Source organism: Mandrillus leucophaeus, unplaced genomic scaffold (assembly GCF_000951045.1).
Source record: "Mandrillus leucophaeus isolate KB7577 unplaced genomic scaffold, Mleu.le_1.0 Scaffold775, whole genome shotgun sequence".
NCBI lineage: Eukaryota > Metazoa > Chordata > Mammalia > Primates > Cercopithecidae > Mandrillus > Mandrillus leucophaeus.
Window position 1 is genome coordinate 40,098 of NW_012108419.1, and position 22,773 is coordinate 62,870.

Here is a 22,773-nt window from a genome sequence, read left to right on the forward strand (position 1 = left end):
ATAATAATAATAAATAAATAAATAAATAAATAAATAAATAAATAGTTAGAAAAATAAATGAAGAAAAAAAAAAACAAAGTAAATGAGCAAAGCCAAAATCTTAGTCTTTGAAAAGATCAACAATATTGATAAGTTCCTAGCTAGCCCAATGAAGAAATAAAAGGGAAACAACATAAATCTCCAACATCAAGAATGAAAACAGATCCTACAAAGTTATGTCAACAAATTTGACAATTTAGAAGAGAAGTGAGCAAATTCCATGAAAGATACAAACTTGTAAAACTTAGTAAAGAAGAAATAGAGGGCCCTCTATTTTAAAAAATTGAATTAATGGCTTAAATTTACCCACTCATCAAGAAAATTCCAGGTCCAGACAGTTTTACTGGTAAATTCTACCAAGCATTTAAGGAAGAAATAATACCAATTCTACACAATATATTTTTGAAAATAGAAAAGAACAAAACACTTCCCAAAACTATTAAATAAGCTCTGCAATAATTTAATCCTTTGATAAGAATCAGAAATCAATGCCTTAGTAACTAACAATCCTTCACCATTGTGAGAAATGATGGATGGTTTAGCTGGTACACTCAGCCTAAATTTCTTACTAGAACTCAGAGATAGCAGAAACTTCTTGTTAAGTATGGAAAAAAGTCTATCCAACTTCTCTGCTTGGATGTGATACAAGGACTTTTATTCATTCTCTTGAGAGTCCCAAAGAGCAAAAACTTGTCCTGATGTTTTAGCAAGCCTGAGAGCAAAGCAAGGTATCCACAGGTGTGGGGAATGCAGCCATCAGGTATTGAGAGGTGACAATGTGCCAGCAGCACTCGCTGGCTCGTGGAGCCTCCTCGGCCTCAGAGTCCACTCTGGCCTCGCTTGAGGAGCCCTTCAGCCCACCGCTGCACTGTGAGAGCCCCTCTCTGGGCTGGCCGAGGCAAGAGCCGGCTCCCTCTGCTTGCAGGGAAGTGTGGAGGGGGAGGTGCGGGCAGGAACCGGGGCTGCTTGCGCTGCACTCGTGGGCCAGCGCGAGTTCCAGGTGGACATTGGCTTGGTGGGCCCTGCACTCAGCGGGGCCGGCTGGCGCCCCCAGCCCCAGGCAGTGAGGGGCTTAGCACCTGGGCCAGCAGCTGCAAAGGGTGCGCCGGGTCCCTCGGCACTGCCGGCCCGCACATGCCAGGCTCCCTCAAATTCTCGCTGGGCCTCAGCCACCTCCCGGCGGGGCGGGGCAGGGCTCAGGACCGGCAGCCCACCATGCCCGAGCCCCTCCCACAGAGGTCTCCCACAGGGCCTAAACCTCCCCTGGGGGCGCTGCCCCCTGCTCTGCAGCGCCTGGTCCCATAGACTGCCCGAGGGCTGAGTAGTGCAGGCGCAGCGTGGGATTGGCGGGCAGCTCCGCCTCCGCCAGGGGCGGGATCCACTAGGCGAAGTCAGCTGGGCTCCTGAGTCTGGTGGGGACTTGGAGAAATTTTATGTCTACCTAGAGGATTATAAATGCACCAATCAGCACTGAGTCTAGCTAGAAAATTGTAAATGCACCAATCGGCACTCTGTGTCTAGCTAAAGGTATGCAAACGCACCAATCAGTGCCCTGTGTCTCCTAATCTAGTGGCAATTTGGAGAACTTTTGTGTCTAGCTAAAAGATTGTAAATGCACCAATGAGCACACACCAATCAGCAACCTGTCAAAACGGACCAATCAGCTCTCTGTAAAATGGACCAATCAGCAGGATGTGGGTGGGGTCAGATAAGAGAATAAAAGCAGGCTGTCCAGCCAGCAGTGGCAAGCCCCTGGGGTCCCCTTCCAGGCTGTGGAAGCTGTGTTCTTTTGCTCTTTGCAATAAATCTTGCTGCTGCTCACTCTTTGTGTCGGCGCTGCCTTTATGAGCTGTGACAATCACCTTTATGAGCTGTGACAATCACCGCGAAGTTCTGCAGCTTCACTCCTGAAGCCAGCAAGACCACGAACCCACCAGGAGGAATGAACAACTCCATATGCGCTGCCTTTAAGGGCTGTAACACTCACCACAAAAGTCTGCAGCTTCACTCCTGAAGTCAGCGAGACCACGAACCCACCAGAAAGAAGAAACTCTGGACACATCTGAACATCTGAAGGAACAAACTCCTGACACACCATCTTTCAGAACTGTAACACTCACCGCAAGGGTCCACGGCTTCATTCTTCAAGTCAGCCAGACCAAGAACCCACCAATTATGGACACGGTATGAGGCTGAACCAGGAGAGAGAGACCTCTTCACGCAGCAACAAGGTACAGGATGTTCAGAATGCCAGAAAATTATTTCACATTATCATTTGGGATTCTAAGACCTATGATATGTGAACTAATTAATGAGCTGAGCACTGGGCCAGGTCACACTTGAAAAGCTCTGCCCCTAAGAGAGTCTGACATAAGGAAGGGAGGTCCTGAAGGCAGTGCTAGACAAAGGGTCATTATTGTTAAATTCATCACGGGAAAGTTGAGAGTAGCATCCAGGAAAACACTGCCAAGGACTGGAAACCAACAAACAGACAATCCTGTGTCAGAAATGTGGGGAGTACAGAAAAAGGAAAAACAAGGGGGGAACAAACTAAAGTTTCTGAGGTAAGTGATATAATCATACTTTTTGGAAAGAACTCTAGTGGTGGTGTGGAGGGAGATCTGGACAGGAAGACTGAGGTAGAAATCCATGTTGCAAGAGTCCAAACCAGAGAAGATAAATGACTAAAATAAAATATATTGTGGAGAAACTGGATTTACAAGACATGTCTGCGATAGATTAAAAGAATTTAATGCAGACTTTGCATGTGTATTGATTTTCCCAGGACCTGATCTTATCTAGGTGAATAGTCAAAATTAAATTTCTAAAATCATATTTAGAATTAGAACCTTAAAAAGTGAAGATTGCACTAAGATACCTAACAGTGTGAGAGTCAGAAAGAGCCAGCCATCTTTCAAAAAATCCTACTTATAAAATTTCTTTTTTCTTCCATTGCAGTCTATGAAGTCCTTCCACATGTTACCCAATTTAATTCCCAAGTGACACATAATTGTTTTAATGGGTGAGAAAACTGAAGCTCAAAAAGATGTGGTAATTTTTCCAAGGTCAAGCATCTCTAAATGGTAGATACAGGACTCAAAACCAAAGTCCAGGTCTCTTTCCGCTACATTGTATCAGAAAAGTCCATATAAGACTTAGTAGCTCTCACAGGAGAACTCTAGACGAGACGTGTGTATAGGTTATTATCAACCTGTGTGCCAGGAGCTGTGATAAACAGGTAAAACACAGACTGCTTTTAAGGAACTTTGAGCTTTTGTAAAGGAGTTGAACAAGTAAACCATTTCTGTTCTATAAACCCAGATATGCACTATTTATATTTTGCCCATTTTTTTGACTTTTAGAAAATTTTTATTTTTGTTAAAATATATGCCCATAACTTAAAAAGTCAAGTAATGCTAAAAGACTTGTCTTTTAAAATACTCGACTTTTCTTTGCTTAACAGCCTTCTCTCTCCAGAAGAATCGCTTTTAGCTTTTTTTTTTTTTTTTTTTTTTTTTTTGAGATAGAGTCTCGCTCTGTCGCCCAGGCTGGAATGCAGGGGCGCGATCTCGGCGCACTGCAAGCTCCGCCTCCTGGGTTCACGCCATTCTCCTGTCTCAGCCTCCAGAGTAGCTGGGACTATAGGCGCCCACCACCACGCCCGGCCCACTTTTAGCTTTTAATCTTTTTTCTTCTGATATTTACCTCCATATATCTAAATAATATGGATATACTGCTCTCTCTAGCCACTTTTAGACAGTGTTTATTATGGGAAGATGAAGAATGTTAAATCTCTACCACCACTTGCTATCTCTCCGCCCTTGCAATATAATTAAAGTGCAACAAAACATAGTGAAGTCTATGCTTACTGTTTTTAGTATACTGCCTTAATAACACTCATTCCCGAGTTAAGAATGTATTATTTTATTCCCTTCTTGAACAACTCACTTTTCTAAAGCTAATACCTCACTTTTTTTCACTTTTTAACTTTCTGGAATCTCCTGATAAATCTTCCCATATCTTGCCATAGTTCTATAAATTCCACTCAATTCAATTTTCTACATGCATCTATCAGATAATCTATTATTTAACATTTTTAACTTTCTGGGAGGTGAAAATTCTCCTTTCCTTGCTTCAGTATAATTGTTCTCTGCATGGCTGCCCAGGTGTCATCCTAGGTATTACCTTTGCCTTATTTCTATTTTGAATCTCCTATTTCCTGTACCATAAGTAGTCTTTTTTCTTTGCTAACTCCATGATTTTTACGGATCCCACCTTCCTACAGCTTTCTGGGAACAGGGAGTATAAGAGATCTGTTTTGGCCTAGCACGGTAGCTTACGCCTGTAATCCCAACACTTTGGGAGGGGATCACCTGAGGTCAGGAGTTTGAGACCAGCCTGACCAATATGACGAAACCCCATCACTACTAAAAATATAAAAATTAGTCGGGTGTGGTGGCAGGCGCCTATAATCCTAGCTACTCAGGAGGCTGAGGCAGGAGAATCACTTGAACCCAGGAGGCGGAGGTTACAGTAAGCCAAGATCGTTCCATTGCACTCCAGCCTGGGCAACAACAATGAAACTCCGTCTCAAAAAAAAAAAAAGAGATCTATTTTATAACATCCTGCTCTTTCTATTCTACTATAAAAATTGATTATTTAAATGTTTACCTAAATTTAATACTTTTAAAAGTATACATATTATCTTTACTTACATCTTGATTCCGATTTAGAAGACCTCAAAGACTTCTTCCCATCACTCTTTGATGTAACTGATTTCTCCTCATCAGTATCCTGATCATCTGGTTCCTTCATTTCCTCTGTAAGTACAAAATTGGGATGAGATATGGATAATGCTGTAAAATAGAAACTAACAGATTTCCCCCTAACAAGTTTCATAAGCACCAAACACCATGTGTGTCAATAATCCTTTGTTTGCACAGGATCCAGGATGACCCACCAGCAGGAGTGTGCAACTACCATCAGAGACCTCTGACCTCTGCAAGACGCTAATTCAAATCACAGATTCTCTTTCTCTGGGTGAACTGTCATTGTGGTGCACTTTGGTTTTCCAGAGGTCCACAGTGAAACATACTACCAAAGTTCATCTTTTCCCCAAATGCTTCACCACTAAAATTAACCTGCCATCCTACTTTTGGTCCATCCCTCCCTCTTTCTCTATTTTCAAATTCTCTTGGAGTTACTAATCAACTTCAGTTTTTAAAATATTTTTCGAGCATACCTGCAGCGTATCAAGTCTTATGTTGGGTGCTAAATTACAAAACTGGAGAAGAGAAATATGGGCCCTAACTTTCTGGAGCTCGTTTAGAAAGATAGATATTAAACAAGCAATTAAAATAATGAGTGCTACTAAAAGGAAAATAGAATGTACTGTGGGCATGTATAGCAAGAATCCTAAAACATGATGGGGGGTTAGAGAAGAGGTGTTTGAGACATGGATGACGGTCAGGAGTTGGCCAGGCATAGAATGTGAAAGATATGTTAGGCACATCAAAGAGGGCTGCATCTTTAAAGGGCTGCAAGCAGTCTATTGGCTAGAGTGGGAGAGTAAAATGGATACTGAAGAGGAGGTGGGTACCATATCATAAAGTTGTCTCTAAGCTTTGCTAAGAAGTTTATACCTTATTTCCTTGACAACTGAAAACCATTAAAGGGTTTTAAAAAGGGGAGTGACACAACAGGTTTTCTCTGCCCTCTGTCTATATTGCAGCTTTTCATATATTTGAAAACACCTTCCTTATAAGTCTTCACTTCTCTATACTAAACACTCCATGTTTCCTCAACATTCTTCTATGATATGCCTGGCAAGCAGAATGGAACACCAGTTCTATTTGGATCAGATTTATAGTTAGATTAGGGTCTGAATCCCAGTGCTGACATATAACTAGCTAACTAAACTTTACATGAATTCTCCAACTGTAATGGGAATGAAGACAAAACTTTTTACAAGCCTGCTATGAGGGTTATTTAAACTGCCACACTGTTATATCTTCCTGGTCTCTGAAGATAGACTGGCATGCCTAAAGCAGATGTGGTACACTACATGATCAAAGGACAAAGGAGAGTGTAGTATGATGACTGTCTCCCTTCAGATGGGCACTAGGGTTCATTCTATGTTTTCCTGCAGTGATATCATAATGATGCCTTCTTTTGATATGGGGGACAACAGTACATTGTCTAAACATTTCTATTATAAACTATCATCAAGAAAGATACAGACCGGGCTCAGTGGCTCATGCCTGTAATCCTGGGAGTTTGACAGGCTGAGGCAGGAGGACTGCTTGAAACCAGGAGTTTGAGACCAACATGAGAAACATAGCAAGACCCTGTCTGTATTAATTTGTTCTCACACTGCTAATAAAGGCATACCTGAGAACAGGTAATTTATAAAGGAAAGAGGTGTAATTGACTCACAGTTCAGCATGGCTAAGGAGGCCTCAGGACACTTACAATTACAGCAGAAGGGGAAGCAAACACCTCTTTTCTTCACATGGCAGCAGCAAGGAGAAGTACAGAGCAAAGGGGAAGAAAACCCCTTATAAAACCATCAGATTTTGTGAGAACTCCCTATCACAGGAACAGGATGAGGTAACTGCCCCCATGATTCAGTTATCTCCCACCGGGTCCCTCCCATGACACATGGGGATTATGGGAACTGTAATTATGATGGGATTTGGGTGGGGACACAGCCAAACTGTCTCTAAAAAAATAAAATAAAATGGCCAGGCATAGTGAGGTATGCCTGCAGTCCCAGCTACTCAGGAGGCTGAGGCAGGAGGATCACTTGAGCCCAGGAGTTTGAGGCTGCAGTGAGCTAGGATCGCACCACTATTCTCCAGCCTGAGTGACAGAGCACGACTCTGCTTCTAAAATAAAAAAATAAAAAATAAAAAAAAGATATGGTCTAACATGATACTCATGTTATTAAATTTTGTATTTTGTACTTTGGAGGCATTCTTCTGGGTTACAAAAATAATGTTTTACTTTTTAAAAACTGTATGTACGTGTGTGTGTGCATTTTCCTTTCCTTTCTTTTTTAGTTGTGAATCTTCCTTCCTCTCTCTCTCCATCCTTTCTTCCTTTTCTCCTTCCCTTCCTTCCTCTTTCCTTCCACCTAACTGTAGAATATATACCTTTTGGGGTTTATGGAGGGGGTGGGGTTAGGAATCAAACCATAAAATCCTTTAAGTAGCAAAATCTTTTAAAATTCACATTCTGTCATTCAGTACATTTTCTATTCCTTCCAGTTTTGGACACACAGGCTTACTTTCTACATTACTCTATAGTGAGTAACTGGTTTTTTTAAAAAAAAAAAAGAATTATGCAGCCAATTCAATTATTACAGAGCTTGGTTATAAATGACCATATACTGTGGGTAAAATTGTTTAGATAGATACACACACACCTAAATTCTATTTCCTCCCTCACTTTCATAATTTAAGTCAATTTAATTCTTAAAACTATTGAGCATATTATTATGCTAGGCATTGCAGAGGATACAAAGGTGAGCAATATACAGTCCCTGACCTCAATGTATAATTCAAGATGAAGAAATTAACAATTCTCTTTCAAAATAGTTTCAGAATAAACTTATCTTCTAAATCACTGATTCAGATCCATCAGAGGTTGACCAAAACAAGGATGGTTTGATAGTCGTGACTGAAGTGACTGATCACTAATGATTTATTTGATAAAAATCAACATTTAAAGTATTGATAAGAAACTAAAGTACTCCCTAAGTTCCCATGACACAGGTCTCAAATAAGTGAAGGCAAGGCAGTTCCCTGGGTTTTCCAACAAAATTGAACTGATATTCTACTGCTGCTAATCAATTGATAACTAAATGAAAATTTTTGGTCTGTGAGTTTCAATAGCACTTTATTCTGTAAGTAGGTACTGTTTTAGTTTTCCCTTGCTGCCATATAAATTATCAGACATTTAGCAGCTTAAATAACATCCACTTATTATTTCACCGCTTTGTGGGTCAAAAGTCCAGGCCAAGTGTGACTCACTTAGCTCTCTGCTTAGAGTTTCAAGAGGTTGTTAAGGTGTTGGCTGCCTTCGCTTTCAGAGGCTCTGAGGAAGAATCTACTTCCGGGCTCATTCAAGCTGCTGGCAGAATTCAGCCCCATGTGGCTGTGGAACAGTGATCCCTGCTTTCTTGCTGGCTGTTGCCCAAGAGTCCTTCTAAGTTCCAGAGGCCACTCGCATTCCTTGACTTATAGTACCCTTTAAAGCCAGGAATAATGGGTCGAGTTCCTCCTAGTGATTTGAATCTCATGATTTTCTTTCCTGCTATCATAAGCCTCATGACTTAGTGAGATAACTTTCTACTTTTCAGTCTTCTTTTTTCTGAATACATTTATTTTTAACACTATAACAATGTTAACTGGATATAGATTCTAATAAAAAGAGCCCATAATTTATTCATAACATAATCATAAGGTGGGTAAAAAACAATTATGGTAACTAAAGCACTCTGAAAACAAAAGAGTTGGACTACAACAAACGGTAAGTTGGTGTCAAGACAAAAGCACCACACTTTATTCTGTGCTATCTTAAACAATATATTCCTCAAATGGCTAATATTACCATGTAATAAACTTTCACATCACAAACCCAGTTAATGTCAGGTTGTGTACAATGTGGAAGAAAATACTGGAACCCAAGGAATTTGCCCAGTGTTCTGATGTAGCAATACCGGACAATGAATACTAGGATCTATTCCTAGCTTTCCTGGGTCATAAAAGGTAATTGAAGAACCTGTAAAAAGCAGTGGAGCGGGTCAGGTGGGAGAGACTCCTGTTCTCCTGGAGATTATCAGTATAACTGGTAGGGTAGAATAAGGTACTTTTGTTTCGGGGAGGTTTTTTGTTTTGGTTTAATAACAAAGGGATTGGGAAGCTACATTGTAACCTGTGGAGGCTTTGGAGCCAGAGAGACTTGGGTTCACATCCCTGCTTGCCCAAGAAACAAGTTCCTTAACCTCTTGATTCTTTAATATGTAAAATGGGGGTGATAGGGTTATTTGGTAGAGTTAAACGAGATTTTTCATATACAGAGTTCTCAACTTTGACTGCACTTTAGAATCACTTGGAAAGCTTAAAAATGTACTATTAACAGGGTCTCACTCTCCAGATAATTCTTTCACACAATCAGGCATAAGAACTGGTTAGGAATCATGAGTTTATATAAAACACCTACTACGCACTCAGAAATGGCAGTTGTTTTTACTATACTCCTAGATAATCTCTTTGACACAGGTAGGGTTCAATAAATAAAATCATGGAATCTTCAGAGTTGAAAGAGGACTTTAGTTTAACTTGCTACCCCATGCAGGTCACACATCCTCAACATCCACCCCAGCACTGTCAGAAAACCAGTGTTGACCAGGGCTGAGAATACTGGCTACAGAGTCAGTCTGACTAGGTTTAAATCTTGGCTCATCCTCTTCCTGGCTGTGAGGTGCTAACCCAGTATTTAATTGCTGTGTGCTTCAGTATTTCCATCTTTAAAATGCAGCACCTACTGGATAAGATTGTTCTGAGTCAACACAGGAAAGCTCTAACAATGATACATGGCAGTCAATATGTAAAATGGTTGCAGGAATGAATTTATTAATATATTTCTGAATAAATGAAAGAACAAGATAGTCAGCTTCAATTTAAATATTTCGGGTAAGAGGGTGAGAACATTCTGTTAATGCTCAGCTCTAGTTCTTGGCACATTTTATATTAAGCTGAAATCTGCCTCCCTGCAACTTGGATCCATTTGACCCTTGTTTTTTCCTCTGAGAACACACAGAACAAGTTTTTCTGTGTACTTCAACCATTCAAATAATTGTAGTTGGCTCTCATTTCTCTCCAGATCTTCTCTTTTCCCAGAGAAAGTATCCCAATTATTTCAATTATTCCTCAATGACATGTTCCAACTTTACTACCCTGATAGCTCAAGAAGTTAATTCCCAATGCATCATATGTCCCTCCTAATTTTATATGTTCTTCATAGGATCTGGACACTCTCCACAAGAGAGGAACTACCAATTCACCTACTGGGGACATTCATTGTATTCCTTTAAGGCAGTCTAAGTTTGGGTTCTAGACCATGTTCTACCTTCTATCAGTAAACTAGCTAGGTTTGTGAGTCTATTTTCAGGACTGGCATAAATTCCCTTTCATTAGATCCAGGCTTATTGGTCCAGCCTACGGCCAATTCTTTTAACTAACTCTTTAGATAGACTGTACAGTTTTGAGTTGTGAAAGTTGTCAGAATTAGAATGGAGTCACCAGTGTTAAGAAAGAACCCTGACAAATAGAACTGGGGAAGGCTATGAAGAATGGGTTCTCACACTTTTATGCTGGATAACTATCCCAAAAGACTGCAAAGACCACAGCCTTGCACAAAGCCATCACAACCTTACACATAAAAAAAAAAATACTTCTACAAGGACATCTGTTCAACAATTACCTGTCCAACCTCAGACTAGCATCACGCTTATTGTTGACCTTTGTAGCCAGTGATAACTATCTCAAAATAATTATGTAATCTTTTTCATTTTTCCTTTAAAAACCTTTGTTTTCCTTTACGTCCCTGAATACACATATAGTTTACCATGGCACACATATCCCATTGCAATACCTTACTCCTGAATAAACATTATCATCTTTTAGAAAGCCTCTCTCTGTATGTTATTTAGGTTGACAGGGTCAACCCTAAGGAAGTATAAAGAAAAAGGGAAAATAATAGTACACATTGATGCAGAGGAGTGTGTTGCTAGAAGGTTGGCTGGACGCCAGACAGAGTGCTCTCTAAGGTGACATTACTCTGATTCATTCACCAGAGTCCAGGTTCTGGTCCTCACGCTCACAAGCTCACTCAATCCCAGCAGTGTGCCAGAGGTGGTTATTTAAAGTTCACAGTGACTGATGTATAAAACAGGCTCTCAGTTTTTACTTTGCAATGTGAAATACAGCTGTGGAGAAAAAAAGTAATAGTTTGTCTTTTTTACTGTTTACTATGTGTCAAGCACAGTTCTAAGAAATTCTACACATATTATTGTATAATTCTCAAAACGACCCTATGAGGTAGGTACCATTATTATTTTATTTATTTATTTATTTATTGACATGGAGTCTCACTCTGTCACCCAGGCTGGAGTGTAGTGGAGTGATCTCAGCTGACTGCAACCTCCACCTCCCGGGTTCAAGCGATTCTCATGCCTCAGCCTCCCGAGTAGCTAGGATTACAGGCGCACACCACATCGCCCGGCTAATTTTTGTATTTTTAGTAGACGGGTTTCCTTATGTTGGCCAGACTGGTCTCAAACTCGTGACCTCAGGTGATCTACCCACCTCCGCCTCCCAAAGTGCTGGGATTACAGACGTGAGCCACGGCGCACAGCCTATTATTATTATTTTTGAGACAAAGTCTTGCTATCCATTATTATTATTGTCATTATTTTACAGATGAGAAAGCAGCGCATTTACTCTGAATCCGTTCCTCTCACCCAATTCATGTAAATGATTTCCAAGTCCTGTTACTAACTGTCCAGTGATTAAGCCTTTTGAATTCCTCCCCTCCCTTCATTCCTACTGTCCCTGCTGTCCCTCTGTAGTTCCAGTTCTCATTGTGTCTCACCGCTATCATTACTGTACCGTCATGCTTCGTCTTCCATTCTATAATCCATTTTCTACACTATCGCTTGTATTTCTAAAACACAGCTTTTAATGTGCCACTCTTGCTTAAAACCTCTAATGGCTCATCGCTGCCATCAAATAAGAGCTCAGATTCGTCGGTCTGGCGTAAAGGTCCATTGTCAGAGGGTCTGTAGCTTATTGCAGCCCAGCTACAGTCACTCTCTCTCTCCCTAGCCTCCTTAGCCCCTTCTCCTCTCAAAGGTTTTCATCAGCACGCATCCTTAGCAACTCATGATTGATTGGACACACTGAGCAGCACACATGTATGCGACTGTCTTTACCTATTATACAACAAATATTTATGTGCACCTACTACGTGCCATGTATGTGCTAAGCACTTTACTTGTATTATCCTATTTAATAATAATAACAAGAACTCCATGAGGTCACATTATCACCTTTCTTTCTGGAGATGAGGAAGCCGGAGTGCAGAGGGCCCAGCGTGCCAAGCGTCGCACCCAGCTGAGCGCAGGGTGGGTGCCTCGCTGGAGCGGGGAGCCGCAGCACTTTCCCAGCAGACTCGCTGCTGCTCTGACTTCGGGTCTAAGCCGTGCTCCTGCTGCCTGGCTGGCTTCCGCCCGGTCAGACTGAAAGGGTCTCGCAGGTAGGAGCCTTGCACACAGTGTCTAGCTCCAAGCCTGAGAATACTCAAGGCTTCAAAAAGTTTGCTGAGCTACCGCAGGGACGACGAAAGCTGTGTTTCAGCACAGCCTGGGGAACACTGGTCCAGCCTGAGAGAAGCCCAAGTGGGGTTCGCTGCCCTCTGAGCCACAAACAGATTTAAGGAGGAGGGTATGGAAATTGCCAGCTGCTGAGGTCCAAACTCACCGAAGGTACGGACAGCCGCGGCTCCTCTCTTCACAGCTTCTGCCGGAGGCCTCCGTTTACTCCAGTTACCAAGGCAACGCCACCCCTCTTCCAGGGAGGCGGAACCAGGGCGGGCCGTGGGGCGCATGCGCGGCCGGCGTCCAGCTTTCCTGGACGTCGAGCAGCGGTGACGCTGGGAACCGGGTACCTGTCCGCCCTCTGGTCGGGCCTTTTCCGTTTCATGACACTGGTTCTAAGCCAAACAGAAAAGCCCGACGAGTTTATTATCCCCTAAAGGACGTCATGTAGATAATTAAATGACATGAATACCGTCGAAGATACCTGCCCGATATTCTAAAATGGGCCAACGGAGCCCCGATCGCGGCGTTCCTATGCTGAGGTTTTAACTTCGATTTTAAGAGGGGTCCTGGGAGATAGTAGGCAGCTTGCCGGCAACATCAACAACAAAGATACATGGTGGGATTTTTGTTATTTTTAAAGCTATATCATCTCTGTTGGCTTTTAAGAGTAAATAAGGTTTTATGTTGTGGGTTTCTTGGTCGCAGCGCTCTGGGCACAAAAGTATAGGCCTCCCTTGACAGATTTCTAGGTTTAGCAGTTTGTTCAACCTCTCTGTAGTACTGTGGTCATACGGCTTTGTAAAGTACCTAGCCTAACGTTATTACTTACCAAATACTGTTTTAAAACGGTCATTCCAGTATATGCCAAAGGAGTTTGTATACAGAATGTATAAAGAACTCTTATAATTCAATAAGAAAAACCCACCTAATTTCTTAAATGGGCAAAGGATTTGAATGCTTCACCAAATCAGATATATGTATGGCCAGTAAACACATGGAAAGATGCTTAACAGTAGTCATAAGGGAAATACAAACCACAATACACGTAACTCCACATCCACGTGAAGGGGTAAAACTTCGAAGATTGCCAACACCAAATGCAGGATACGGAGCAACTGGAACTCACATACACTGCTGTTGGGAATGTAAAATGGCATAACCACTTTGGAAAACTATTTGAGAGGTTTCTTCAAAAGTTAAACATACACAAAGTCATTCCACATCCAAGATAGTCTAGAGACTTGGGCAAAGTGGTTGCCTAGGACTTAGTGAGATGCATTGGAAAGAGACACAAGGAATCTTAGAAATGATAGAAATGCTGTGTCTTAATTGTGGTGGTAATTTCATGGGTATATACAACTGCCAAAAGCCAATAAACTGTTCTCTTTAAATAGATGTCGTTTATTGTATATAAATTATTTGTCAATAAAATTGGCAAGAAAAAATTGCTATAGTACAATTTGTGTTTATTAGTTTCCACAATGTTACACAAATACCATGCATTTATTTGCAATACTGACATGTCCTCTTTAATCAAGGTTTTCCAAGGCTTAAAAAAATAGATTATCCTTGCTATTACTTATTAAATGATATATCTAGGTGCCAGAAAAGATAGACAACATAGTGTAAACTTATTTTTAAATAGCATGTTAGTTATATTTTCAGATCATATGCCCAGCATGTTTTCTTTCAACCTCTAGATACCTTTTCAGGTGAAATACCTCTACATTTCAAGCATTGTGTGCAATTGTTAATCTGAGAAAGATACAATAAATTCACTATACAATGTTTTAAAAAATGGAAACATGGGGGGAATAGTGTATTTATTTATTTATACACAAAAAATATTGGGCAGTGATCATTACTGAGTGTTGTGAGCCAAGCTCTGAGCTCAGTCCATTTACATACACTTGCCTCACTTAATCCTTACAGCCTCTAGGGAAGACATTATGTCTGACTTTCAAATGGGAAAGATGAGATTAATCTGTCCAAAGTACACAGCTCAAGTGGCAGAAATGGCATTTGAGGCAAGATTTCTGGTTTCAGTACTTGCATCCTTAGCTACTGTACTGTATTAGTTCCCGTATATTAGGAGAAATCCAATAACTGCAAGAAAGAGCTTCAAGTCTTGGCTTTACCTCTTACAAGCACTCTGTCATTAGACAACTTTCTTCACCTCTAGGGCTCAGTTTCCTCATCTGTAAAGGTGCTGGGAGAGGAGGAAGCATTTACATCCCTCTAATTCATAGGGCTACTACGAGATTCAAATGAGATAATGGTGATATTGCAGCTTATAGTACAGTGTCTGCCATGGTAATGGCTCAATAATCAACAGCTATTCTTATTATTATGCTGCTTCCATACTACACACACTATAAAACAGGTTTACTCTCCATCAAGAGGCAGCACAACATAGGCTTTGGAGAAAGACTGCCTATGTTCCCATTCTAGTGCCACCACTCCCTAGTTATGTGACCTTGAGAAAATACCTCCTTGTACCTCAGTTTCCTCATCTGCAAAATGAGGATAATAGTACCTACCTCCTAAGATGTCATGAAGCACATAAAGTGGCCACAATAGTGCCTAGTAGGTAGTTAACAGTTATCAAATTCTGCTAACCAAAATCATTTTGTTTACAGCATAAGAATGATTATATCATAACTGTGGATGTTATCAATCCAGTATCTCTGCCAACCTGTAATTTGGAAAACTGTAAATTTCAGGTTGAGCAAGTTATTAGCAGCTTTCTGGGGCATACGGGAGAAGTCATATGTTATCCAAATATATGAGTCTAAACACAAGTAATCTCAGTTTGAATTGCTCACTCAGGTTGAGAATTCCTATCATAGAGACAAGGAGCAGAGATCATTCAAAAAACAAGTTTAAAATAGAAATCAACATCTCAGAACCAGATAGGTATCCTGGAAAAATCTATCCTAAGCCAGGTGCAGTGGCTCATACCTGTAATCCCAGCACTTTGGGAAACCAAGGCAGGTGGATCATTTGAGGTCAGGAGTTCAAGACCAGCCTGGCCAACATGGTGAAACCCCGTCTCTACTGAAAATACACAAATTAGCTGGGCGTGGTGGTGTGTACCTATAATCCTAGCTACTCAGGAGGCTGAGGCAAGAGGATTGCTTGAACCTGGGAGACTGAGGTTGCAGTGAACCAGATTACACAACTGCACCACTCCAGCCTAAGCAATAAAGCAAGACTCTGTCTCAAAAAAAAACAAAAAAGGAAAGGAAAGGGAAAAAAAAAAGAGAAATCTACCCTGCAAGATCTGCTTAAATTCAGGGCTAGGAAAATTGATTGCAACTTTTTCTATTTAATTGTTTGAAACATTAAATATACCAATAAATCAATGTTACCACATTTAGGTATTTGAGCTCTAGAATCATTTTTTATTTGATTTGCATTACCATTATTGATGACATTTTCACAGTTTAAAAACTACATAAGATTTTATAATAAATGCAACCACTCTTACCTGCTTAAGCAAATATAAACAAATACTCCCAGGCCTATTTTTTTAAGGCTGTATATTTCACTTGATGGAAAAAGTGACGAACAGCAATGACTTCCCAAGAAAAAAGAAAGAAAAGTGGGTGTTACATTTTCCTGAAAGCCAGACTCTAATCACACAGAGGAATTTTATTGTAAGTTACATGCAAAGCAAATTAGTTCTTCAGGAAAATAAAAAAAAAATGAATCAACTAAGATACACTAAACCTCAAAAAACCCTGAATAAAGATGATAAAGGTAAAAATGTATTTTAAAAGACCCTTAAAATATTTAAGAAAGTATTAAAATACAAAACTTTAACTTCTCTACAGTCAAAATTTCATTCACAGGGAGCTGTAGGTCAGTTGGTTGTTGAAAACTTATTTGAGAAAATCAAAAAATAATTGCTTTATTTCTCTGTTTCATTAGTACTAATTCACAAGATCTTTGTAGGTTTTATCTGAAAGAAGGATATAAAAACTTAAAAGTCAGAGCAGGGAAAGGGGAGTAATAAATTATTAAGAACAAACTCAGTGAGACTTGACTTCACTTATGATACATGGGTAGAAAGAGCAAACCAGCCTTCTTCATTCTGTTTCTCAATCTGTTGAACAAAGACACAGAGAAAATTTAGATGGTAATCAGAAACATGAGACTACTCAAGATTTACAGATCATTTAGACCAAGTGCATAAAACAAAGTCATCCTGTGCCATTGATACTGGAAATTAAATTGCTATTGGCAATGTTTGTTCTCTAATAGAGATACTATCAAATAACTGATTACTTGGTCAACAGATCCTCTTACTGATTTAGGAGTCATAATTTTTTTAAGTCCAGTGTTTTATAGATATCATAGGCATAAATTTTTAAAATGATAAAAAGGCAGTTATTTGTTCTTAGTAAATTAAATGTTACTAAATTCCAGGAACTAAGAATAATTTATATAAAATAGCTTACTTTAAAGCTTTTGTAGAATATAAGAAGTAGCAAAGAACAAATCTCCCAGAATTGGACAATTCGGGTATCTATCATTCCCCTATCATTTAATATCTTTCCCCATCATTTAATTTGGGCTATAAGCACCCACTCTTTGATCTAATTACTGAACTCAGTAATAAGAAATGCAAAGGTTTTCCCAATGTCAGATAGTTGTTGGCTCAAGTCTACAAAATTAATTCTTATAATTTTAAAGATATCCTCACAATTTACTATAACCACTCAAAGGAACTATATTTTACTGTACTAGCACCACAGAAAAAAAGGCTTCTGCAAAAATTTTGAATATACTGTGAAATATTTAGCTTCTATACATACCTATGGCACAACAAAATACATGAAGAGCACATTAAGACATTTATTTTTCCCTGGGACCATAACCTATCTAACCAATGGCACAGTCAGATATAGCACACAGGGATAAAGTGAGAGGAAAAGTGACTGGACCCACTGCTCTGGCTGTCCCAGACCCCACCCAGGGACAAAGGACTGGGGGAACCAAGAGCTCAGTAGATCTACAACCCATTCAAGGCACACCTGCGTGTCCTGCCATAATATTTGGGAAGCTCTACCTGAAACCAGTAATTTCCAGCCTTTAAGGACTGCTGAATATCCTACTGAATTTTACCTTATTCCTTAGTTACCCTAGAAAACAGAAGAAGTATATGGCTTGTTTTTCCTGATGAAGGTAAATTAGTATCTCTTTTCTGTTAAGAATACCATATCAGCTTTAGGATAACAGGAATGATAGTTAAGAATGGAAATCACTAAATCAGCCACCTTCTACCCTCACCCCTATATACATTTCACAATTACATTTTAATGTGTACCTTTGCTCTTGGATTAAGAGGTGTGACTCTCCCACTTCCTGAGGTGGCATTTAGTGGAGAACAAGAATTACTAGTAGCCCCGGAAGATCTATTTATGAAAAATAAAACAGAGTAAGATAGTGAGCTATCATTATTAACCTTAAAAGACTATGCAAACAACTGACAATTCTCAATACTGACAAGAGCTTGAAAACAAATGGCTGACTTAGGTCCAAATGAGGTAAATTATTTGTAACTTATTTTCACCAACCTGTAAGTCTTTATTTGTTCATTAATAGTGATAGGCTTTGGCTGTGTCCCCACCAAAATCTCAACTTGAATTGTATCTCCCAGAATTCCCCCGTGTTGTGGGAGGGACTCATGGGGAGGTAACTGAATCATGGGGGCCGATCTTTCCCATGCTATTCTCATGATAGTAAATAAGTCTCATGAGATCTGATGGGTTTATCAGGGGTTTCTGCTTTTGCTTCTTCCTCATTTTCTCTTGCTGCCACCATGTTAGAAGTGTCCTTCGCCTCCCACCATGATTTTGAAGCCTCTCCAGCCATGTGAAACTGTAAGTCCAATTAAACCTCTTTTTCTTCCCAATCTCAGTTATGTTTTTATCAGCAACATGAAAACGGACTAATACAAATACAATTTACTTTTTAGAGCTGTTTTAGGTTTTTGGAAAGATGAGTGGAAAGTACAGAGTTCCCATATACCCCTTAACCCCCACCTCCAACACACACACAGTTTCCCCTATTATTAAGATCTTGCATTAGTATGACAAATCTATTACAATGGATGATCTAATATTTATATGTTATAATTGACTGAAGTCCATAGTTTACATCAGGGTTCACTCTCTGTGTTATACATTCTGTGGGTTTTCACAAATGTATAATGACATGTATCTGCCATTACAATATTATATGGATAAGTTTTCAATAATGAACGTGCAGGGATGGGGAAGAAGGTCCAGGTAGTAGAAGAGTAACAAGAGCTGGAACAGCACAGTACAATAGTAAGGATGCAGAGTAGAGAGAGAAAGGCCAGGTATGTCCTTAGTGTCACTATTTACCAATCATATGACCCATCTAGACAAATCACCCCATTAGCTCTGAGAGCTTCAGTTTCATTTACTGTGAAGGAGGAAAATACTGTTGGTCAATTCAGCTGTCCTGTCATACATCACCTCCTAATTTTGTAACCCATAAATACTCTACATATGTGTTATCTCATTTTTGTTTTCAGTAGCAAACCCATGCCTTTCAACTTAAAGTTTATTCCTCACTCCCTTTCCCCTCAAAATCTTCTTTTCCAATTACTTTACTCTTTGCATGAGTCTGTCTCAACCTAAGTCAGATATTGTACACTTCCTTTTTTCACAAAGAGAATAAAATACATACCAAATTCTTTTTTCCTTTTTTTTTTTTTTAAAGTAAATATTCACTCTGCAACTTACCTTCTTGTATTTATCCCACTGACAGGAGAGACAGTACTACATTTTGAGCTTTCTGAGGCTTCTGCTCCTGGAATAGATACCTCAATTGTTCTCTTTGCTCCTTCTAAAATATAAAAATAAGTATTAGTTTCATTACCTTTCAATGAAATAAAAATTTCACTCGATTTCTATCTTACTAAAAATTGCACATTACAAATTTAGTGGTTCTTTCCGTATTTTTTAATCTTAGCCCAAGATACACTTGATTTTTTTTTTTTTTTTTTTACTGAACTGTGAGATAAGAAACTTTAGTTACTAGTGTTAATTCAGTAGCATGCCAGTTCATAGAGAGTCAGAATCTTCGGACAAGTGGCATCCTGTCAGCTCTGGAGGTGAAAAACAGAAATTAAGAGCTAGTCCTAAAGAACTTGAGATCTTTGTCCAAGAGAGCTTACCTAAAGTTTTCCCCAAAAAAAGGAAAAAGAAAATTTCTGAAGTCATTCAGCAAAACTTTAAATCTTTTAAATCAATTACATTATGACTATTACTGAAGACATTGAAATAGGAGAGGAAAGTTGGCTGAAGAGCTCCATATGGCCAATGGCAAGTATAATTATGAATATTTTCCATATTTCAGAAGTAGGTTATCAATCAGCATATATTTACTAAGTATTTACTAATGAAAGACTTTATGTTCATCATAGGCAGTTTCACAGAGGCTCCTCGCTTTGTGTGACTTCCTAGCTTTACGAGGTAATAAAACCCTATTTAATTTTACAAAACATTCCTCAGTTACCTAGAAAACAAAAGAGGTTTTTCACGGCATATGGTTTATTTTTACTTTTATCATTATAGTCCACAGAGGTTGTTTTTTTTTTTAAATAAATATAAGAATTTTACTTATAAAAAGAATACTTTAGAAATAAATCACTGGACAGGAAAGAACACAGTTGCAAATCCACAACTTGCTTTGTAACTTGATAAATCACATAACCTCTTTGTGCCTCCCAGTTTACTTATTTGTCAAATAGGTATAATATTAGCCCTATCTACTCTAAAGGTGTGTTGAGGACTAAATTATATAACATAAATAAAAGCATATTTTAACCATACAGAAATACTGAAATGGAAGATGTATATTTAAACACAAAATTATTCTTAAGGCTGATCTGCTTTATTTTTCTTCCTTGCACTTAGCACTAACTGATATTATCCCAAATATTGATTTGTTTGTTGCCTGCTCTCCTACTCAAATGCTAGAGTATTCAAGCCCACACATGGCACGCACATAGTACATGTTCATACATAGTTAGTTCATTTATTTATTCTAATCAGAAGTTGTCTTTAGGCTTCATAACTATGAAGAACAGTAGACAAAACTGTCATTTGAGGAAGCCTAGAATAAACAAAGAGAGAGGGCCAACGGGAAATGCATTACTATCTTTTTCCAGCAATTTCCAAAAGAGTCTGCTTTCTGGGTCTGTATTTCAAAAAGGAAATAATTTCTGAGGGGAAAACTCTTATTGGAAGATACCTTAAAGGTAACCTACTTCAACCAGAAATAAGACATATTTGAGTCCCCCTCAAACACCAATGTTTGAACATCTCAGAGAACACATCAATTACTAGTACACGGAGCTTTTTCTATTCCTGACAATTACAGCCTTCTCTTTTACTGGACCAAAATCAATCTCTCTGTACTCTTCATGTAGCTCTGTCCCTTGAAGGCCTTAATAATGCAATTTCTGATAAAAACAACTTGATATATACTTCGTTTCATCAGTATCTTTTTGAATGTGAATACTATGACAATTTTTTCAGTTACTATTTTATTATTCAGAATCCCCTCTAGCTTTTCACATTCCTAAATGTAACAGAAAATTTAATTAATGAGTGAAAATGCTTTAACTGTTTTACAGAGTAAGTTGTAATTTGTTGCTGATGAAATTCTAAATTAACATTCAGATATTTCATGCTTAGTTGCAGCATATGACCTAAGTGAACCGTACACTATAATGAATCCCATTTAGATGTAGGATAATTTAGGAACTCAGACACCGAAGATTAACTATAGGCATCATAGGATAGAAAGAATCAGGAGATCTGCCTTCTAATCCCATTTCTGTCACTTATCCTGTGAGTTAGGGCTGTTTCTTTCTGTGTAAAATTGAAGGCACCAAAATATATGCTCTGATATTTCTTTTGATTCAATATAAACTTGCAAAACCAAGAAAAGTGAAAACCTTCATATTTCTAGTTTTTAAATCATGAATTTGTGACCAACCAGTCCATGCTCTGAGAGGTAACTGAACAGGTAACATTGGTGGAGAAAGATTCAAACCAACAAGTTTCTGCTGCTCTATCAACTGCAGTAGTTTTCCACGAGCCTCCATACTTTGTCGATTCAATTCTGCAATCCGTTCCTCCATGCTACCTGGTGCTAGAGACTGTGCTATTGGAAAAGTCTTTGAGAGAGAGAGAGAGAAAAAAAAAGTACAAATTGAATACTGAAAAATCTCTCACACGATTTATTTTGTTTTATTATTATTATTATTTTTATTTTTATTTTTTGAGATGGAGTCTTGCTCTGTCGCCCAGGCTGGAGTGCAGTGGCATGATTTCAGCTCACTGCATCCTCCACCTCCCGGGTTCATGCCATTCTCCTGCCTCAATCTCCCGAGTAGCTGGGACTACAGGTGCCCACCACCACGCCCGGCTAATTTTTTTTTTGTATTTTTAGTAGAGATGGGGTTTCACTATGTTAGCCAGGATGGTCTCAATCTCCTGACCTCATGATCCGCCCGCCTCGGTCTCATACAATTTTGACTTACTAAGTGCCAGCAAGTTAGTATTCACAGCCCTTATTCTATATAAATGTGAATAGTGAGCACACAATAGAATTTACAGTCCCTCTGTCTAAGCACATATTCTGGGAAAAGCTTTTCTGTGTCTCTTAGATCTGCAGAGCTGCACAAAAGATCACATGAGCAAAGAGCCTACTCCCAGTGAGCTGGTCTCTAAGTAAATGCCACACATCTTCGAAGACAGATCTGGGGTTTGACAGATTACAAAAGAGGATCTGCTATCTTTGAAACAGAAGTTTATTCTATAATTACAATCTTCAAATATGCACCACTTGGCAAAGATTCTGGGAATCTTTTCACTCCTTCTAACCATATGTCAGCCTCCCCAGGCCACTTTTGGCCTAAGATATCTGATTCAAGAATAGTTGGTGATTGGAAAGAAATATGAGAGGTAGGGTAAAAAATAGCCACCCCAAAAATATAGCGTAAGTTTAATTTGAAAATTCCCCCACAAATGTGCTTATGTCATTCCTAATCATTTCATTATTCCTACTTATGTCATTGTTTCAGTCCTAGTTATTTCATTTCTTTTTGGGAAAAAACAATCTCTAATAAAAGTCACTGATTTTTAGCCTATGTCTATTAGTAATAAATAAATAAATAGGCAAATCAGTATGAATTAAAGATCATTTTATGTTTCCAATTAAAAGAGGGTAGTGAAGACAGAAATATTAGATAGTCCCTTCTAGCTTGATCTATATACTAATTAGAAAAAGAGGCAAGCAAA

At 39.1% G+C, this 22,773-nt stretch overlaps 2 protein-coding genes across 3 annotated transcripts in view; both read right to left on the reverse strand.

Annotated features, from left to right (window-relative positions):
- CFAP44 (cilia and flagella associated protein 44) overlaps positions 1-12,640 on the reverse strand; it is a gene marked incomplete at its 3' end in the record, with an annotated part of 44,746 nt that extends 32,106 nt beyond the window's left edge. Inside the window, exons 1-2 of the mRNA XM_011966826.1 lie at positions 12,585-12,640; positions 4,755-4,859 (exon numbers count right to left, since the gene is read on the reverse strand). Of these exons, the coding sequence (XP_011822216.1) occupies positions 4,755-4,854 (100 nt within the window). The remainder of the gene's footprint in view (positions 1-4,754; positions 4,860-12,584) is intronic.
- A 1,229-nt stretch (positions 12,641-13,869) lies between these two features.
- SPICE1 (spindle and centriole associated protein 1) overlaps positions 13,870-22,773 on the reverse strand; it is a 70,614-nt gene continuing 61,710 nt past the window's right edge. Inside the window, exons 15-18 of one of the 2 annotated variants that reach the window (XM_011966797.1) lie at positions 21,467-21,647; positions 19,204-19,306; positions 17,757-17,844; positions 13,870-16,532 (exon numbers count right to left, since the gene is read on the reverse strand). In XM_011966797.1, coding sequence (XP_011822187.1) covers positions 16,479-16,532; positions 17,757-17,844; positions 19,204-19,306; positions 21,467-21,647 — 426 coding nt within the window. In that variant the 3' untranslated portion in view covers positions 13,870-16,478. The remainder of the gene's footprint in view (positions 16,533-17,756; positions 17,845-19,203; positions 19,307-21,466; positions 21,648-22,773) is intronic. The other variant, XM_011966798.1, reaches the window with a different exon arrangement.